This window comes from Haliotis asinina, chromosome 8 (genome assembly GCF_037392515.1).
Source record: "Haliotis asinina isolate JCU_RB_2024 chromosome 8, JCU_Hal_asi_v2, whole genome shotgun sequence".
Lineage (NCBI taxonomy): Eukaryota > Metazoa > Mollusca > Gastropoda > Lepetellida > Haliotidae > Haliotis > Haliotis asinina.
The window spans coordinates 40,886,812-40,907,657 of record NC_090287.1 but is presented as its reverse complement, the minus strand read 5'-3'; the positions used below and the strand labels follow the sequence as shown (position 1 = coordinate 40,907,657).

Below are 20,846 nucleotides of genomic sequence, written 5' to 3'. Positions count from 1 at the left end.
AACACAGATACATGCTGACATGGTCTCCACTCTAGGGGATGATGCTCCTTCATTTTCCACAGTAAAGAAGTGGGCTGCAGAATTTAAGCGTGGCAGACAAAGCCTTGATGATGACCCACGCTCAGGAAGGCCTTCAACAGCAACCACTCCAGAAAACATCACGCGAGTGCTCGATATGTTGATGGATGATCGACGATTGACTACTCGACATATTGCTAGTGTAGTGAGCACGTCTTATGAGAGGGTTGAGCATATTATCACCAACGAATTAGGAATGACTAAAGTTTCTGCAAGATGGGTGCCAAAGCTCTTGACAGCAGAACAGAAACGTGTCAGGTTCCAGACGTTCCTTGACAATTTGCGTCGTTTTGAAGCAGATCCCGATGATTTTGTGGCACGATTTGTAACCATGGATGAGACCTGGATACATCACTTCCAACCAGAAACAAAACTACAGTCAAAACAGTGGAAGCATCCTGATTCACCAGTTCCGAAGAAAGCCAAGTCTGTTCCTTCAGCTGGAAAGTGATGGCATCAGTCTTTTGGGATTCCAGGGGTATTCTGTTCATTGATTAACTTGAAAAAGGTCAAACTATCAACGGCAGATACTATGCTGATCTACTGAACCAGTTGCGAGAATCAATCAAAGCCAAACGACGAGGGATGATCGCTAAAGGTGTCCTCTTCCAACAAGACAATGCGCCTGTTCACAAATCGGTGGTGGCCATGTCAACAATCCGCGATTGTGGCTTTGAACTCATTGACCATCCTCCTTATTGAACTGATTTGGCTCCTTCTGACTTCCACCTGTTCCCCAAAATGACAAAAGGAACTCGCCGGTCGCCATTTTGCAAGTAATGATGACGTCATTTCCGCTGTGACTGATTTTTTTAGGGTAGCTGAAGAAGATTTTTTCCTGACCGGGATTCGGGCCTTGCAGCATCGCTGGCAAAAGTGTGTGAACTTGGAAGGGGACTATGTAGAAAAATAAATTACAAACGTTGGTAACTTTTTTTCACAGTGAGGCTTCGAACTTTTCAGCCAACCCTCGTACGTGCAAACGCCTAGTTGCGGGTACAGTCAGTAAACATGGACAAAGTACTGTGATTATGTGTTGTATTCCAACCAGCTGTGAATGGGCACATAGAAAGGATAGGAAAGTCACATTATCTAGGTGCGTCTCCTCACTGCAAGACTTGTATGATCCCCATGGAGCTGAGATTGATAATACGATGTGCCGCTCAAATTGGCATCCAATGATCGAGGGAAAAACAAAGTTTCTAAGCGCTTTGAGCATGCATGTGGGGTGGACTATAGCGCTATATAAATACCCATGGAGCTGAGATTGAAAATATGATGTGCCGCTCAAATTGAAATGCATCTTCGATGGGGAAAAACAAAGTTTCTAAGCGCTTTGAGCATGCATGTGGGGTGGACTATAGCACTGTATAAATACCCATTTATTAATAACAATGCCTTATAGAGTTACTCCCCTTTACCCCAGAATTCGCTTTCCTGGAAATCACGTGACAGGAAAGTCTCGAGAACACTGCACAGTGAGGTAAGTACGAGATCAGTGTGACAGGTAGTGTAATATTTGAAATGTTTGATGTGTCAGAGTAAATTTACAAAACTGTGAAACTACTCTAACGTTAAAACCATTTCTGTTGTTTGGATATCTACCCAGATTCGGGGCGCCCAACTCAGCTGCGAAGTGTTCAAAGTTCCGCTTTCGACATCAAACCCTGTTATTGACCTCACGCCGGGCAATTCATGAACTGGTATTTATCACTGATATGTGTTGTTAGTTGCATATGCCCCCACTGCGGGTCATAAAATCGATAAACTGAGGCCCGGTTTAATATTCTGGTAGAAAAATAACATCTAAAGGTGCATCACAGAAATACGACATAATCGAAATCTGGACAATTACGTAATCACTAATTCATATATCGTATTTTAAAGGCCTCACAAGTATCGACAGTTTTTGTCTGTATTTTCAGTGTATGTTGGGGGCATACGCACAGACTTTCCATGGGGAGGCATTTGTTGGTATTTATTAAATCGGCAAAGACCGAGTTGCTGTGCAAGAAGCATACAAAATAGGTTGTCAACGATGAACTGCACTAACTCCGGCGATCTGATTGGCTGACACAATACACTGAAGGAATGGATTTGTATGTGTTTCCACAAATAAAAGAAGATAAAACAACAGACCGTGACATGTTGGATGAAAGACCTTTGGATTTCCCTCTCATTGTTTCGCACGTACATTTGTTGCCAACCAGTTTGATTCCGCTGACGAACTGATTTTGTATACTCTCGGTACAGCAACTCTAACAAATGCGTCGCCACGGAAAGCCTGTGTATATGCCTCTAAAAGATCGGAAATATGGACAAAAGCTTTACTTACGTGTGAGAATACAGCGAGGGTCTGTGGTCAGTAGTGATCCGCTTATACTGCGTGTCATGACCTAAGAATTGCTGCCGCATTGCCTATTTTTTTAGGGGGTTTGCTGTCGAAGCACCGGTAAAAATATCGGGCAGGCGCTATAAAGAGGGAGAAGAATGCATTCGACGTCGATTGTTTGAAAACGAATAAGTTTTGTCCTTATGGTTTTGCCATCTGAAAGGGACTGGGTAGTGTCAAAACAAGCTCTTTCAGGCAACACGGATGAGAAAGTCACATTAACAAACGATTGTAGTTTCAAATTGCTTTTTATACACTTTAATATCTAAGGTTGATTCTAGCGGATTTCTACCTCTCTCAAACTCACTAAATGTTTCTTGCATATTTTGCTGCCAGATGTTTGTGATGAACTTATTGCAGATTTTGCGTTGTTGGAGGTACCAAGATAAAAAGTCAAATAAAATGGGGATTGTGAGACCGGAACTGATCAAAACCAATTTGCCTGAGATTGACAGATGATATGTAGCAAATAAAACATGAACACACGTGTTTCATTACGACCCTCGTAATAATGTAAAATTATATGATGGACGGGCTTTACTTTTCAGTACACAGCAGACAGAATAGTTCGATATTTCTTGGGCATTCAATCTCCTTAAAACCAACAACGTGTACCACCGTCTGTTTCATTAACATGTGCAAGGTGTGTTGGCAATATATGAGAACAGGCTGCCATCAGGTGCCATAGACTTTTGCTGCAGGTCCTCATTTGTGACATATAAATAGACATGTAAATTTATTGCAGGCCTTATATTCTCATAACCACATGCATTTGAAAGCAGAGAGGATATCTGTTTCCCAACGGACCTTCCGACGAACATAGAACGCAATAACGCGTGGCTAATTAGTGTTTTTCAACATCAGATCATGGAACGCACTTTGACGAAGAAGGATCAGAAACAACTGAACAAATGGTTAAACGCGAAGAAAGTCTTTGAACTTCTGTACAAGGCTTCCCGTGATGGATGTTCCAACACTGCCTTCCACCAGAAATGTGACAACAAAGGGCCTACTGTCACAATCCTCTATAACACGTCGGACTGCGTGTTTGGTGGCTACACATCGGTCAGTTGGGACTCTGCTGGTGCCTACAGGGTCGACCCGACAGCATTCCTGTTCCGTTTGTACTTCAAAGGTTCCAGCAACCCTAAAAAGTACCCAGCAATAAATGGCACCAATGCTATTTACGGACATGCTAACTATGGACCTACCTTCGGGAGTGGTCATGACATTTACAGTTTCAACGCGACTGTGGCCTTGAGCGGGGCATCATTCCCACTCAATGGTTCTTTGACTCCTGGGACAAGCTACGTCATGGCTGGAGACAACGCTGCGTCACTGGCCTGTTCCAGCCTCAACTGCTACGATGTTGAAGTCTACAGTGTGAAAGGTGGGTTGGTCAGACACTTTGATGTGAGGAGTTATCGTCGACCAGTGAACACCATGATTGTTTCGCCGACTTGGTTGATGCATGTAATTGAATGTCAGTTGCGTAGGTTGTGTCCACCAGCTTATTCTCTGGCTTATTCAGTTTCGATTATTTTGCCCATAGCTTAAACATGGCTGAGAGAAGCGTTAAACAACAGACCTATGGTCATTAGACCCTAGCGTTCTTGATCATTACCCACAATTTCTTTAACAGTGGTAAATTTGTGGATGAGACATGATTAGGGCCATCCCGCCAGCATTTACTTGGAATAACGCAGGCATGAAACATCAAGCACGTTTATTGTCATTGATACGGTATTGCTTCTATTTAGAATATGCTTGAAACATGCATCATACCTTTTTGCAGATGGAAGCATTATCAACGACGACCAATGGAGACAACTGACAGAATCTAAATCAGAGGTACACGGCAGTCTTTGACGTCGGAACACATGTATATGTCAACTGAATAATTGACATTACATGATTAGGTCCCTTTGAGGAAGCTATTACAGAACAGATTATATGGGTCTATGGTTAGGCCATATGCACAAACATGCATATTCTGTTTTGTGCCTTGATACAGTTCCCAACCTCACAAACTATCCATCTCCCATTCTTATTCTGAACAGCAACTGAACTGCTGACATTTATGTCTCCTGTTTGAGTTGCGTTTCTTTTGCTGTTCAGTATATATTAGTTGACGCATCTCCCGAACTTCATACCTATGTTGGTGACTGAAGATAAACTTTGCAAAAAGAAGTGATGACGGGAATACGACATACAGACGAACATACGTAGTCCTCTCATCGTCAGCATTAATTCATTTTACGTACTGCACTGGTGGTCACAAGCGGGCTTCAAGTCAAAACATTGATTACACAACAGTTGTCTTTCCCTGTTGACCGGGTTTCGTCTGATTGCGCAACTTAGTGTAATAACCAGTCCAGAATGTTTAGACTAATACATTTAACTGGATACATAACTATTAATCAGTATGATCTGAAACATCCATGCACATGCATATTGCAACACCACGCTCCTTCCAATCTCTGCAACCACGGCGTACAGTGAGCTCTGACAAACGGAAGCCTGGAAATCGTGGACATATTAAAACGAGCATGTGCCGCTAGAAGAGTGTGGCGTTCTGGTACGGACTTGACACAGAAAGGACACTGCGTTACAGAACTACAGTGAATAAGGACAGTCTGTGACGCCTTAACCACATAGATTCTTATATCGTGGTAAATTGTATAATGAAATGATGAAGTTGGTTTGGCATTTTATAGTCAGATGGCACTTGCAGTACGTGGAAAACACTGTCTGCATGCACATTTCATGTGTCGTTTTCATTTGTATGACCAAAGTTCACAAACCCATTTTTGGATGCGTTTGCTCGCAATACACAACAGCCACGGCATAATTAAATGGATTCAATTGTTTTAGAGTGCATTTTTACTCCTAAATTAGTATGGACAAAAACAACGTCACCACTGGCACAACAAGCGGAGAAAGTTTGCCTCAACATCCATATAATATACGTTACCTATCTGGAGATGTACCAATATTTATCTTACTTCACACATATATGTCACTTTCTGACTGGCTGAGCACTCTTCGATTATGTTCAATATACCCTGCTTTAACAGTTGCAAATTAACAGTGTGGCATTCGGTAAGATAAATACGTTGTTCACTGGTAACTAGGGGACGATTGGTTGATGTACACTCGATTTGGGCTTAGGGAACATAAACAAACATCGAGGGTACATAGGATGAGGGAACATAAACATCGCGGGTACATCAAACCCTTCGGCTCAGTGAACATAAACAAACATCGAAGGTACATCAATCCATGGCCCCTTCGTGCAATTCCTGCAATTAAGATGCCTGAATCCATGGTTTTACCAATATTAACATATGGTTTAGGGTTTCCAATACAACGAAACAATCGAGAAGGTACAGACTAAATATTGTAAACGGGCCCTTAACCTGCCAAATAATGCAAACAACGACGTTCTTCTTGGGGAAACTTCAAGACTATGACTTCATGTTTATCAGATCACTAAATGCATTACGTATTGGACAAAATCTTTGTGAACACTAACCGTCTATCTGTATACCGGGAGTACTAATTTTACGGCGATGTGCCGTGACCTACATTCGGGACTTGATTCTGGGGGACAATGGTTTATCCAAGGGGTTAACGCATCCGCTCGTCAGGCTGAAGACCCGGGTTTGATTTCCCACATGGGTACATTGTGTCATACCCATTTCTGTTGTCCCTCGCCATGATGTTGCTGGAATACTGCAAAAGCGGTGTACTCTGCTCAAGCATTCATCCCGGATTATACCATTGTCTTGTCACACTCTTGTCACACTTTTGCCCCATTTTATCACGCTTGTAATGATGTTGATAGCTTGTAATGATTTGATAGCGACATGCGTGTTATGTTTATTAAGCTATTACTCATCTTGCTGCTGTTGACATAAGTGTTTGTGCTGCAGGTTCTGAAATCTGAGATCGAAACATATTCCCCCATCGATGGGGTGAAGGTAGGACGAGTCAACATTCTGCTGGTGGGGGCGGTAGGAGCTGGTAAGTCCAGCTACTTCAACACCATAAACTCAATCTTCAGAGGTCACGTGACTAGTCAAGCCTGCAGTGGAAGTGCCGAACACAGTCTTACGACACATGTGAGTCATATTGTAATATTTGATTATAAAAGTCTCCATATTGGTCGTGAAAGGAATAGATTTACAGTACTAGAGGAGAAAGAAACAACAAAGGTTTGCCTTGATCTCTTTGCCCAAGTGACGTACGAGAATTCAGTTGATGGTGTGTTGTATCAGGGTCCCCATCTTGACTTTGTAACATTTCGAACCGTCGTAAAACTGCTGTGTGACATAAGCCTATACGAATGTCCTAGCTAGCACTATGAACACATACTAGATCTAATACCCTATCCCATGCATCCGCACAAGACAAAGGGGGTAACTAAGAAAGTGATCATGTTTCATCGTTTGAGTAACAAGGCGTTAATGATATGGTAAGTTTTGCTGGACTGACCAGTCTTATGCATATTTCCAAACAGTGCTAACCCCTAAAACAAAATTCTCTGTAACTGACAAATACCGTAATGGTTGAAAATGTGTTCCTTTTTTAACAGAACTCTCATAACAAAGGTGTGTTCAATCGACAGACCTGAAATAGTGAAAGTACAAGTACTCGTATACATCTGTATCCTATATACATGTAAATCATGTGTACGTTTAACATTGTTCTTTACATATTTTCTTGATGGTTCAACCCAATTAAAAACAAGAGTATTACACACGTTGCTAGATTTAGATTTATATATTCAAATTTTACTTTAAATACATTTGCTAGATTTTTTTTTATTTTACAATAATTCTTTCTTCATGTATGATCATAACAATCACTAAGTTTTTAATTAAGATCTATTTTCACATCTCGACGGATCTATGTTTGTGCTATACACGTGAACATGATGCAATGAAACAAGGGCAAGTAACTCTGACATGTATTTTCTCGTAGTACCGGAAGTATAAGGTAAGATCCCCAGAGGGTAAACCGCTCAAGTTCCGACTGTGTGACACACGAGGCCTAGAGGAAGCCCAAGGTCTGGACGCGACTGACGTGGTAGCCATATTGGATGGACACCTTCCTGACAAATATATGGTACTTCAAGGCGTTATTTAAATAATGGATCTTGCATCATCGGTACAAAACCCAAACAGAAGCAAATGATGATCAGTGGAATGCCTGGTCAAATGCCTCCTTTGGTAATTGTATTCCTTGTTCGTGCAAATATGTGAAAATTATCGTCTTAGGTAAATTAATCCACATTTCATATGCTGCTCTAGGTGCTTCTTCCAAATGTTTACACATAACGTTCAGTATCATCTGCCACCCATGTTGATACCTGAAAGTGTGGAACATTCACCGCTTCAGGTATTGCTGTTTCATGCAGATCCATGCATGTCAGTATGTTTTCGAAAAACTGGCCCCTGTCACTGGAACATGGCACAGGGTGTTTTCTTTTTGTATTAATACTGTCTTTAATCAACAAGATTTAGTGTTAACGTTTCTGGTTAAGTTGGATTATTCGTCACCATTCGCCCCTTTCCGTAACAGGTATTCGTAATAGCACGAGTAGGTCACGAATTATTTCGGATAACAGAAGAATCTATGTGACTATTGTTAAGCTCGGTAGCTTGGTTGTTCACAACACAAGGCATCCTAGTACTTTTGAATGAGTTGTTCGATCCATAGTCTGTTTTAACGATATATAATGTCTGTATGATTTTGGGGTAAAACGTCCGCTCCTAAAACTGAAAACCTTGGTTCAGTTCCCTATATTGTTTCAATGCGTGGACACCGTTTCTAGTGTCACCCCGCTGTACAATTATTGCTGCTTAAAATCAGACTCACTCATTCACTCTTTAATATAAGACTGTGGTGTTTAACAGTATCCTCGCAGTATGAGCTTGTTTCAAACTTACCTTTTATGTTCCCAGTTTAACCCAGCTGTATCAATTTCTCCTGACACTCCTGGATACAAGAAGACCCCTAAAACACAAGACATAATACACTGTGTGGCATTCGTCATTGATGGCTGTTCCGTAGACGTGTTCCCAGACAAAATCCTGCAGAATATGAAGGCCATACAACAGAAAGCTAACCGGAGAGGTTAGCATTTTTTACCCATGAAGAGTCTCACTGTGAGTGGTGCTGTTGTAAAGTGAGAGCAGCTAGGTAGTGTTATATGTGAATTGTAAGACCTGTTTGAAGGATATACACTTCAGTTGTAAACCCAGTTTTTAAAGTTATCATGTAAATGTATCATGTAAACTTTTATTAGCTGAAAGTTACAGTGACCTCAGTGACATCTTACTCTAACTAGTATCGTGATATATTATGCCTGGTGTTCTAAATCAATCACCTGCTTTCATGGAACTCGTTTCTTAACGCGACTGGCGCGGTGTTTCACTATGAGGTGTTCGGTCGCATTTTATTTTATTCGTTTTGATTTCCCTATTCATTTCGTTTGGACCCTGCTTTATCAAATCAAATCCGGTATTAATTTCCTTTGTGTATTGATTTCAGTATGGCTCTACAAAGAGCGAGACATGAGTTTTTCTGAATTTCATACTATACAGGTATACCACAAGTGGTCATCTTGACCAAGGTGGATAAGTCCTGTCCATATGTTGAAGAGGATCCGGGGACCCTGTTCTACAGCTCTGCAGTCAGCGAACTGGTGGAACAAGTGTCTCAACTCATTGGTCTGCCCCGTGCCCACGTTCTGCCCGTGAAGAACTACGAGAAGGAAATGGAGCTGGTGGATGACGTGGATGTTCCTGCTCTAGTCAGCCTTCGTCAGATGCTGAGATTCGCTGATGACTATCTCTACAACTTCCTAGACGAGGAGGATGAAGATTAATAAATGTTGGTTATGTTATTCATTACTCCATTTGGTCATAATCAACGTGAACAATGTAGTACTACTGTTTCTTATCGCAAAAAAAATGAAAATTTCGTTCTTAATTTTATCTCAAAGAAATGACACGGTTGTTGGCAACACAGCTAGGACATGGACCGTTGATCATGATGGAAACACGCTCAATGTAGTGTACATAATCAAAGCTTTCTTGTTTCCTTTCTGGAACACACCAATATAAAATGCTACTGCTTTACATGTTTGGTTCAAATACATTTGTTTTATTTATAGGATATAAATATGACTATGTAAGCTACAAGAAGTCACGCTACGCCTTCTCACTATTGATTATATGTCTGGGTGAAAGGTCACATGTGAGATTCAGAGAAACGAATCTTGGAGCAATGTAAATGTTTTCTTAAGAAACATTTGGTTTCCGCTCAGTTATGACAAAATTCTTAATGCTGTTTTCACAAATGGTGATTCTGTTAACATGGCCTTAATGTCCTATCATACGTGGAGCTTACTCTCTGAAAATACACAGACTCATATCACGCCTATTAAAGTGTTTTTGTTTTGAATTTTGTGATTGCTATTTTTTCTTGATGACTGTTTAATTCAAATTCACAGAAACTTTGTAATGGCAAAAAACTTGATCATGTTGGTATGAAGACTGAAGGTTTTAGTGATTGTAATACTGGAAAAATAATTAGTCAAGCGGTTGTCCAGCCCGATCCGCCTGTGTACCGTGAACACGTAGCCTAGTGGTTACAGCGTTTCCTTGTCACGCCTTGTCCAATTCCCCAGATGGGTGCAATGTGTGAATCAATTTCCGTCAGTAGCGATCCGCATATAAATAGTTCATGCGTTGATCTAAAGTACGAATTTCTGGCGCACTGTCTGTTTTTTTTTTTGTTTTTTTTCATTGGTTCGTTCGTCCGTCCATTCGTTTGTTCATATTTTCATATCGGGGTGGATATGAATATCGCGTAAAGACGAATCTTTGGGTCAGTCAAACATCCCAAAGGCATTTAGAAGTTGGTGAGGTAATACAAGACACTATTATGGATGACAACTTCTTTAAGTCTTTTAACACGACGTTTCAAGGCTAAGAATTTTCAAGAATTAGCCTTGAAACGTCGTGTTAAAAGACTTAAAGAAGTTGTCATCCATAATAGTGTCTTGTATTAGTAAACATCCCGTGTAGGAGCCATGACGTAGGAGCGAAAGGCATCCGAAAAGGACCTTTTTTGTCAATATTACGAATCATGCAACCGCATAACAGATGGCGGAATTTACGAAAGAAGCATCATGAGTATTTCTGCAAAACAGATTGAAGTCCTAATTTTGCATTACGTTAGTTCACATGGTGCTCAAAGTTGATAAAGCGGTTTATGATGATTATAGCGTTAGGTATTGATTTCCAAGTTAATAAGTACTTCACACTTCGGGACTTCACACTCACATAATCAGTATAGATGTGAGCATACATATATATACAGTTTTTAACGACGATGGACAGGAAATGATTCAACAATGGACAGACAGAGAAACAATAGCACTTCCTTCTACAGTTGATATGATGACAGACACAGCCAAGGGGGATAACCAATAAAGGCCATAAATGTCATATACAGTAATTAATAAAAGTGACAAAGAGGAACAGAGTAGCTGACAAGACAATTTACGCTTCGGTAGTGACATGGATTAAGAATGCAGATTGAATAATAGCAAATAAGCCCCATATGGCTTGGTTACATAGTTTGGGGTTTTAGAAATATTTAGACGATAGCTGTCCTGAATTAGACACTATAGAAATGGTTAACGTACCGCCCTATTTCCCAACAGGGAAACGAAAACTAGACTTGGAACTTTTTACCGAGAAACTCTACCTGGAAAAGGATGGATAGTTACATCGAGTGAAACAACAAAACAAAGGCTTTAGTATATGGTACACACACGACAGGGGTGTGTTTAAAACAAAGAGGTTCATGATGTTTAAAGTGTTAGGTGTTTACTTCCAAGTTCTTAAATCTGTACATAAAAGGAATGGGTGTGGCATAGTATAACATGTGAAATAGTAGCAGTACTAGCAATGAAGGCATGTAAATATCAATATATTTATAATGTAATACATATAAATATCTGTGATATATGTGATATACTGTGTTTATTTACACACTGCTGATTTTGGTGAGTTTAGTTTTACATTTCCTTTAGCTATGATTCTATAATCCAGCATTAGCACGACAGGGAACACCACAAATAGGCATCACACACTGCCTAATTGGAGAATAAAACCTGGATATTTGGCGTCAGGCACGAACGCTTAAACCACTAGGCTACCCCATCATTTGGAGAGATAATAAAGACTCGCACCTGCTATGTTAAATGCAACTATATAGGGCATCGAAACTGCATAACACTGTTACAACGAATTACACATAGCATAGGATTACACAGCATAAGATTATAACTATCTCGTGACGAGATGTTTGGGTAGCGTGCATGCCTTCGTCCAAAGGAAATAAAATATTTCCGTAAAACTGGTCAACACCTTGTTATTTAGGTCATGCTGATGTTTTCAAATATTTTTTTTCATAAATAGAATAATGCCGTATGTTAACACTGCCGTCATCCAATTGACAATGAAGGTAATAATATACTTACGACATTTCAACTTGTATTGTGAAGGAACTGCAACGCAACGCGTTTGAAGCTGCAGGTCCTCATTTGCTTAATGTGACATGCAAATAGGCGCGTAAATCTATTGCAAATCGAAAAGGGAATTACATTTTGAAAGTCCCAAGGCAACATTTGCTATTCGAACATTTGACTGTGGCCTTGAGGGGGGCATCCTTCCCACGCAATGGTTCTTTGGTTCCTGGGACAAGCTACGTCATGGCTGGAGACAATGCCGCGTCACTGGCCTGTTCCAGTCTCAACTGCTACGATAGTCGGACACCATGGTTGTCAGGAGGTATCCTTGACCAGTGAAACTCCAGTACAGAATGTCTGCAGCAACCCATGATTGTCGTAAGAGGACTCCTATCAGATTCGCAGATTTGGTTACTGCTTGTCATTGTATCTCAGTAGCATAGGCCGATGCTCATGATGTCCATCAGTGGACTGTCTGGTTCAGAATCGATTATTTGCAGACTGCCGTCTTATAGCGTTACCATTGCTGAGAGCAGTGTTAAACACCCCGCAAAAAAAGTATTGAGTTATGGTCATAATTCACCTTTATGCGAGTGACCACATGATCAGACTTGTGAACAGACTGATTTGTGTCTTTAGACACAGGCATACGTGGTCATTTCCTACAATATCAGCAACTGTATTTCGTGCTTCGAACTTTATTAGTTTACCCTCGTATACCTGCACCATTGCGGGGTAAGACAAACACCTTTATTGTAATATATTGGTATTTTTTGTTATTTTATGAGATGGGAGCATTCTCAACGACGACCTATTGAGACAACTCACAGAAACTAAATCAAAGGTAGATGACAGTTTCCCTCGTGTGAACATACTGATACGAGTATTACATGATAAGCTCCCTTTTAGGAAACTACTATAGAATGGCTTTGCATTGCACAAATAATGTCACACAAAATGTACGGATATACTCACTTTCAACACGGACATTACAGAAGACCGATAGTATTACGATAGTCGGTGTATGTCAACAAATGAGACGCTTTTAATGAAATATAGTTCTGTGACCTGTACATTCTGGTAAGTGCCTTGACACAATCCCTTACTTCACCAATTATCCAGCTCACATTCATACCTTGGTTAGCATACCTACCGATCATCGTACCTTGTTTTTGTGACTTGAAATATATTACCTGTACCAATACCCCCAGTACCAGTCCAACTCCGTTGCGTTCAGGACACGAACCCATTTCCTGTGACAGTGAATTACGTGAACCACCTGTCATGTGATTGTTTACTCTTAGTACCTTGCTGTTACTGACATCAGTGGTTGTGCTTCAGGTTCTGAAATCTTAGATAGAAACATATTCCCCCATTGACGGGGTGAAGGTAGGGCGAGTCAACATTCTACTGGTGGGGGCGGTAGGAGCTGGAAAGTCCAGCTACTTCAACACCATGAACTCCATCTTCAGAGGTCACTTGACACGTCGAGCCTGCAGCGGAAGTGCCGAACACAGTCTTACGAATCATGTGAGTCGTTTTGTAATATTTGTGGGTGAAATGACCCCCCTTGGTCCTGAAAAGAGTGCTGAAGGAGAATGAAAACGCAAAAAGGAAAGGTTTCCGTTGACTTCTTTCCTCTAGTTACCTATTGCAGCTTGAACAGTTGATGATATGTCGCAATTGTGTCCCGACCCACAAAGCGTTTACAGTATATATCAAATTATTCTTCATATACACGCCTTTAGCTACAATTCAGCGTTATCAAGACGTGGAACACCAGAGATAGGCATCACGCACTGCCAGAGTGTGTAACAGAGCCCGGGTCTTAGACATGATGAGTGAACGCTTAAGCTAGGCTGACCCACCGCCCCGATTTTGGAGAGCTTAAAAGTGCTTACCATGTAACGAGCAGTTTGGGTAGAGTGCATGCTTTCACCGACGTGACAGCGATATGAGAATAGAGATTTTGTCAGTCTAAGTAAACTTATCCTCAGTACTTTTCGTTATACTCCACTACTGAGTCTAACAAAACCTTGTGGGAGGTCGCGTCAAGTAACAAAGTGCACAGTCTCACATACCTTTTGAACTTTTTGTCTCGAAAAGGTTCGTACCCGAGCGATTCTGAAGGCTATTTAGCATACGCTCGCTTCCGGGTGATGCACACTGCGTACGTACAACCATGACAACGGTGAGTAAACAGTCGCTGAAAATAGTGTCTTGGGCAATGTTCATGGATGTTATCTTGCGGAAATATTAGCTAATGGTAACCATGTCAACAGAAACCCCAAAGCGTATATGCTGCAGGTCATATAACTGTGTTATATGCGGATTTTTGTTTGTGGAGAAATCTGTGTCAGTGACTTGAATATTTTGAAAGTCCCTCCGATCCCTAAATAGTAGCCATTGTCTGATTAATTAAATCTATTTAACCGTCTTGTGTTTGATTGGACGACCATTGGTCGCTCAGAGGTTACCCGACGCGACCTTCTATGGTTTGCTAGACTCATTGGTGGAGTGTAACGAAATACACTGAGTTTAAGCTTACTCAATACAGAATCCATAATGGTCCTAGCTACATGTCAGGACAAATGCCATCTGGCGCATGTATTCCATCTTCGACCACGTAAGTGTAACACAACTCGTTTAAGTTATTTTAAGCCACATTTGTATATGCTGTCCTAAGTCCTTACTTAACATATTTCCAGATAACCTTTAGTATGATCTGAGATCTGAGATGGTTATTTGGATCATTCGTCACCACTCGCCCCTTTCCGTTATCGGTATTCTGCTTGTCTCGGCATAACACGAGTAGATCACGAATGGAACCGGTAACTGTTATCAGGCTCTGTGACTTGGTTGACAGGCAAACTGTAGAGCAAATGTGGTTGCACAGTGTAGAGAAAATGACCAGTCGTCATATATGCGAGCGAAGCGAGCAAAGGTTGGCAACACACTTCCCTCGCTTCGGTTCAAAAAGTATTTTTCGTGTCAAAATAAAATATCGCCACCATCAAAGGTACACTCCTATTTCCTCACTAGGTTGTGCTCTCCAATTTCCAACCCCATATTTAATAATTACTCACATGAAATATGTTTTCTTCAACATTTTAAGCGCCACTCGTGGTATTCAGTTCTTCGCCTCCATTATCCCCGCCATTATGTAAGGAATAAACTCCGAAGATTCGCCAATATTCGCGCGGCTGGTTGAGTCCGAGGCCGTTAGGCCGAGGACCAACCCAGGCGCGCGAATATTGGCGAGTCTGAGGAGTTTATTGCGCTTAAACCTGAAATCATGCATACTGGCGCCCTAGTTTCGTAACCCTTGCACCCGAACACAGCAATAGCAATATTGGCGTCCTATATCTGGGTAGCACGGTATGCACGATACACACGTTAAGAACACGCTCTACTGTGCACGAGGCAGCGTATTGGAGGGATACAAACACAAACCACGTCAGGCGAATAGGGTTGCTTGTGTTTGTCACTCAAAATACATTTTCCGAAGCTTTTGAATGGAAGCATTTCGAGTGACAGTTTTTATGTCAGTCTGCAAAGGGGCAAAACTGTGTAGATGAGGATTTTCTGTGCGAGTCGCAAAACTTAGAACGGGAATTTGACCACATGAATAGTTGAGCAGATTTTGATGAACCGATGCTTACTTCTTAACAGGTAGAATAAGAAAGTGTACCAAACGGTTTGGCAAGCCTCTCAGTTTCTGAATATCAAAGCTTGGAAATTCTCGCAAAAAATAACAGTACAGAAAAAAAGCAATGAGCAGTGCGGATTTGTGATTCCTGGCAATATGAAAAGGATGGAATGAATCCCTGTCAGGCAGTAAAATATTAAGTATATCTGATGATCTGAATAGGACGCTGAGTCTGGCACAGAGGTAAGGACTCAAAGGGTGAGTCACAGAGGTAAGGACTCAAAGGGGTGAATGAAGTTAGTTTTACAGTTTTACGCCGCATTCAACAATATTCCAGCTATATGGCGGCAGTCTTTAAATAATCGAATCTCGACCTGACAATCTAGTGAACGACAGCATGAGCATCGATCTGCGCAATTGGGAACCGATGACATGTGTCATCCAGGTCAGAAATTCTTGCGCCAAAGTGGTCGATGTAAACCTAACCACCGATGTCGCTTTTATGAGTAATCACTGGCACAAAAGTACATGTCGTTGAGGTGAGGAAATAATATGGTCATTGCTTAAAAATCTTAAATTTGAAAAAAAATGAAATTCATATCGGTTTTTTTTCACCAACAACTTCAACTTCAACTGCAGATCAGTGGGTTGTTATCCCCGTTATACTGCTGCTAAATCTGTACACTTTGTTGTGGAACGTGACGGTGCTAGAGTGACATTTTACGTGTAATTAATGGATGAAAACATTGCGTTTTTGTTTCTGTATTTCAATAACAGGGGTATTATTGTTCTGATTTCTGCGTTAGGACAGGGTCAGTAATAGGGCGCCAGTATGTGAAAGTGGGGCGCCAATATACGCGCTAAAGTCGCCAATATGCAAAGCTAGGTCGCCAATAAACGAAAGATACCGTCCTTATTGGAGAGATATGTTGTGTAATGGAGGCAGTTTTAGGTTTAATAACCGAAGCGAGGGAAGTGTGTTGCCAACCTGGTCATATTCTCTACGCTACGCAACCCCACTTACGCTACAGTTTTCCTGTGCTAGGTTGTTCACACAACATGGTATCCAGGTGGTTATGACTATGCTGTACCGCCCCTATTCTACTATATACAGTCTGTGATGGGGTAATATTGGGGTAGCCTAGTGGTTGAGTCCACTCGCAACGCTCAGACCTTGGTTCGATTCCCCAACGGTTTCATTGTGTGAAGGCCACTTCTGGAGTCACCCTGTCGTGGTATTGCTGGAATATTGCTAAATGCGGCGTAAAACCATGCTCACTCAGTGCAGGGTATTGCATATTATAGTGTTAAGCGGTATGCTAGCAGAATGTGGTTGTTTCAAAGTTATTTGTATGTGCCAGGTTAACCCAGCTGTGTCATTTTCTCCTGACACATCTGGATACAAGAAGACCCCAGTACCTTAAGACTGGATACACTGTGTGGCATTCGGTATTGGTGGCTGTTCCGTCGATGTTTTTCCGGATATAATTCTGCAGAATATGAAAGCCTTACAACAGAAAGCTACCCAAACAGGTACACAAACACAAGCATTATCGAGAGGATGTTCCATAATCAAATGTAATAACTTCAGTCAATGAAATTCGAATTTGTCCTGAAGCTGTCTTGAGAAACCTACTACCGCCTTTGCCAAGAAGTATTGAAACCTATTAGGATACGGTTCTTCGCCAATGCTCGCTTGAAGGATTTACACTTAAATTTGAGTTGTATTCTACAGTCTATTTAAGTTTCAGTACTTGACATAAATTTAACAAGTAGCTTAACATGTTATGTCTAGTGTTCTAAACCACTCGCATGCTTTCATGGAAACTGTTTGATACCAGTGTTTCCCTCGGTGTTTCACCATGAGGATTGCGGTTGCTTTTTATTTTACCGATTTTGTTCAGAATGGCTTTTTTCTTTGCTCAGTCAAATCCTGTGTTAATTTCGTTAATATATTGATTTCATTGTCACCCATCAAAGAGTGAGAAATGTGTTTTATTTCTAAATTTATTCTATACAGGTATACCACAAGTCGTCATCTTGACCAAGTTGGATAAGTCCTGTCCATATGTTGAAGAGGACCCTGTTCTACAGTTCTGCTGTCATCGAACTGGTGGAGCAAGTGTGCCAACTCATTGGTCTGCCCCGTGCCCACGTTCTGAAGGAAATGGAGCTGGTGGATGACGTGGATGTTCCTGCTCTAGTCAGCCTTCGTCAGATGCTGGGGTTCGCTTATGACTATCTCTACAACTTCCTGGACGAGGAGGAAGATTAGAACTTGAACCATATTGATGGCCATGTTCACCGCACATGTTCTATGACTTTTTATAGCTTTGTTTTGCTTCTCAGTTTGTTAAATGTATCACCACAGCCTGCTTGAGAAGTGATAGACGTTTTTTTCCAGACAAGACTGTTTAGGAAATATGAGATTTTATAGTTGCTGAATTAGTTGTGTTTTACGTCACTTCCGCAATATTCAAGCCGTATGGTGACGAAATCAAGTCTGGTTAATAGTTATCTTTTACTTTGACACATTTCCCGTTTACTATAACATTCAATTAGTAGTCTTTGATAAAAAATATGTGCATAAATTGTTGATTTCAGTACGTTTGACATGATTAGAATCAAATGAAACACGCGTATGGAAGACCAGCTACATTGCGAAGGACGTAGCTAACAGAATTGTCTGATGTGAAGTTTTTTATAAGAATCATGCGACAGACGATGAGAGATTCAAATACACAAAACAGCTCTCACTGGTATATGGTATATGGTCTGACGATCTTGTGGGTTTGCCGTGGTGATTATACGTAAGCTTCCAACAGTTTTAGGGAATGTAATTATAAATCGCTATGAGTTTCAAACCAATACTATTATATCTGTATAGCTACCCAACTGTCATTTTTAACACTGGGCATATATTTCACACCTTTGGGAATATTTTAATCTGATCCTTTTGGTCATTCATATGTTTTTATTCAGTTAAGATTCCACTTGGTGTATGACAGCAAGGCTATACGAATGTTCAGTTTGAGAAATATTATAGGAAACTAGGCATGGAGGTACGAACTCATTCTTGACCAACTCGGTTATCTACAAATACCAATAACTAGTCACTTGTAGTAACAGAACTACATGTACTAACTATTAACATTACTATCTTGATACTAACAGCTAAATGTGACATCGTATAGTAACTACACTATATACATGTATACTAACATGTTTATACCAACATAAACACGAATACTAATAGCTAAATGTTAATCTTGATATTAATAGTAAGTTTATTGTTTGCGTTTACTGTGGGTTAGTGTCACATCGTCATGGAACCTGCGGCTGGCACTGTTCATTATTGATGAAAGTAGTTTTTTGACTGGTTATGTCTATTATTACCCTGCTTAAGAATACTAATGAGTAGCTCCTGTCCGCTCTAACCCGTTGTAACAAAGGCGACACTAGTACTGTGATATCAAAAAACGTAGGCATGCCTCAGTGATAATAACTGGTTGAAGTGTTGTAAAATGTATCTTATTCTGTGGATTGTTTGCGTAAAGGGACATAAGTCCATGACCTAGTTTACAAACAGGTGACCTTGACCATCATTTCAAGGTCACAAGGGGACGTTTTACCCTTGTCAGCGAGATATATTTCCGTGAACCGTTCACCAAGCTTCATTTAGGGAAATGCGCAGGGTCACAGTGACACTTAAAAGATTTCAGTATGTTAAACTGTATGTTAAGATTGTCAACGAGATATCTCAAGAACAGTTCATTAGATTTTCTTCATACTTACAGGACTTCCATTGAATGTTTTTCAATAAGAATTCTTTATTACTATTATTGCATATTTCATACACGAAGACATATTTTGACACTGACACCAAACCTGCCCTGATAACACAACCTGTTAGATAACAAGCTATCCACGCAGTGATGACATGCAGTCAGTCTTATCACTCATGTTTTCCGATTGTCTTGTCCTTGTTACGTCACGTTGTCACGTCGATGGCCACGGCTTGCTTTCCCATATGGGTACAATGTATGAAGCCCATTTCTGGTCGTCCATGACATCGCTTGAATATGCCTAAAAGAGTCGTAAAGCTAAACTCACTCACTAAGTCACTCACTATTTTCCTCATGGGAGCGGCTAAGTACTGTGAGACTAATAATTCCGTATGAGGAGGGTGGTATGCATGCCATGATCAGATGAAATTGAAGAATTAACACAATGTACTATCTACTAATATACGACAGTTGCCGTCCCGTTACACCTCAATACTAGCAACTAGATTCTACCAGGAGTGAGTGAGTGAGTGAGTTTAGTTTTAAGCCACACTCAGCAATATTACAGCTATAGGGCGGCGGTCTGTAAAGTCTGGACCAGGGAATCCAGTGATCAACAACATGAGCATCGAACTGCGCAAATGGGAACCGATGGCATGTGTCAACCAAGTCAGCAAGCCTGACCACCCGATCCCGTTAGTCGCCTCTTACGACAAGTACAGTCGCCTTTTGTGGCAAGCATGGGTTGCTGAAGGCCTATTCTACAACGGACCTTCACCGGTCGATTCTATTATGAATACTGATGCTAACGAGTAATTTTAAACTAATTTTAATACTGATACACATAACTAAAGGTGACAGTGAATACTATCTACACTATAAACGATATACACTAAAAGTTTTATGACACTATAAAAACTAATACTTCTACAAAAATATTAATAATATTGATATTAATAGTAACTTTACCGTACGATTTTACCGTGTTTTACTTGGTAGCTTAGTCGTTAAAGAGTTCGCTCGTCGCTTCGATTATCCATATGGGTACAATGTGCGCAACCCATTTCTTGTGTCCCCCGTCGTGAATTTGCTGGAAATCTGCTAAAACGGCGTAAAACCACACTCACTCACTCACTGTGTTTTACCTGAGACATTGTCGTTGAACCAGGGGCTGCCACTATGTATTAATGATAGGCCTGTATTGTTCAGGTCCATATGCTGTTTTCAAGCATTATCCTACTTAATAATAGTAATAATGGGATCCTGTCCGCTCTAACATGTGGAAACAAAGTCAAATAGATCCGTGATATCAACAACTTAAGCATACCACCAGCGTTAATAACTGGTTGAAGTGTTGTAAAATGTTGTCATGGATTGTTTACATAAAGGGAC

At 40.8% G+C, this 20,846-nt stretch overlaps 1 protein-coding gene across 2 annotated transcripts; it reads left to right on the top strand.

The window, feature by feature from the left end:
* The first annotated feature begins 1,532 nt into the window (after positions 1-1,532).
* Positions 1,533-9,937, top strand: LOC137293993 (interferon-induced protein 44-like). 2 transcript variants are annotated; one of them, XM_067824901.1, is made up of 8 exons: positions 1,533-1,561; positions 1,688-1,781; positions 3,335-3,860; positions 4,266-4,321; positions 6,406-6,594; positions 7,457-7,600; positions 8,440-8,611; positions 9,082-9,937. In XM_067824901.1, the coding sequence occupies exons 3-8, from the start codon at positions 3,338-3,340 to the stop codon at positions 9,363-9,365; spliced, it is 1,368 nt and encodes a 455-aa protein (XP_067681002.1). In that variant the 5' UTR covers positions 1,533-1,561; positions 1,688-1,781; positions 3,335-3,337; the 3' UTR covers positions 9,366-9,937. The 2 variants fall into 2 exon arrangements, with proteins under 2 accessions (XP_067681002.1, XP_067681003.1); XM_067824902.1 differs by lacking the exon at positions 7,457-7,600.
* Positions 9,938-20,846: the final 10,909 nt, after the last annotated feature.

Excerpts from the sequence above, each read along its gene's own strand:
- LOC137293993 (XM_067824901.1), top strand. The coding sequence starts at position 3,338 with ATGGAACGCACTTTGACGAAGAAGGATCAGAAACAACTGAACAAATGG. Across the intron at positions 3,861-4,265 it reads TGAAGTCTACAGTGTGAAAG|ATGGAAGCATTATCAACGAC; the intron begins GTGGGTTGGTCA and ends ACCTTTTTGCAG. Across the intron at positions 7,601-8,439 it reads ACCTTCCTGACAAATATATG|TTTAACCCAGCTGTATCAAT; the intron begins GTACTTCAAGGC and ends TTATGTTCCCAG.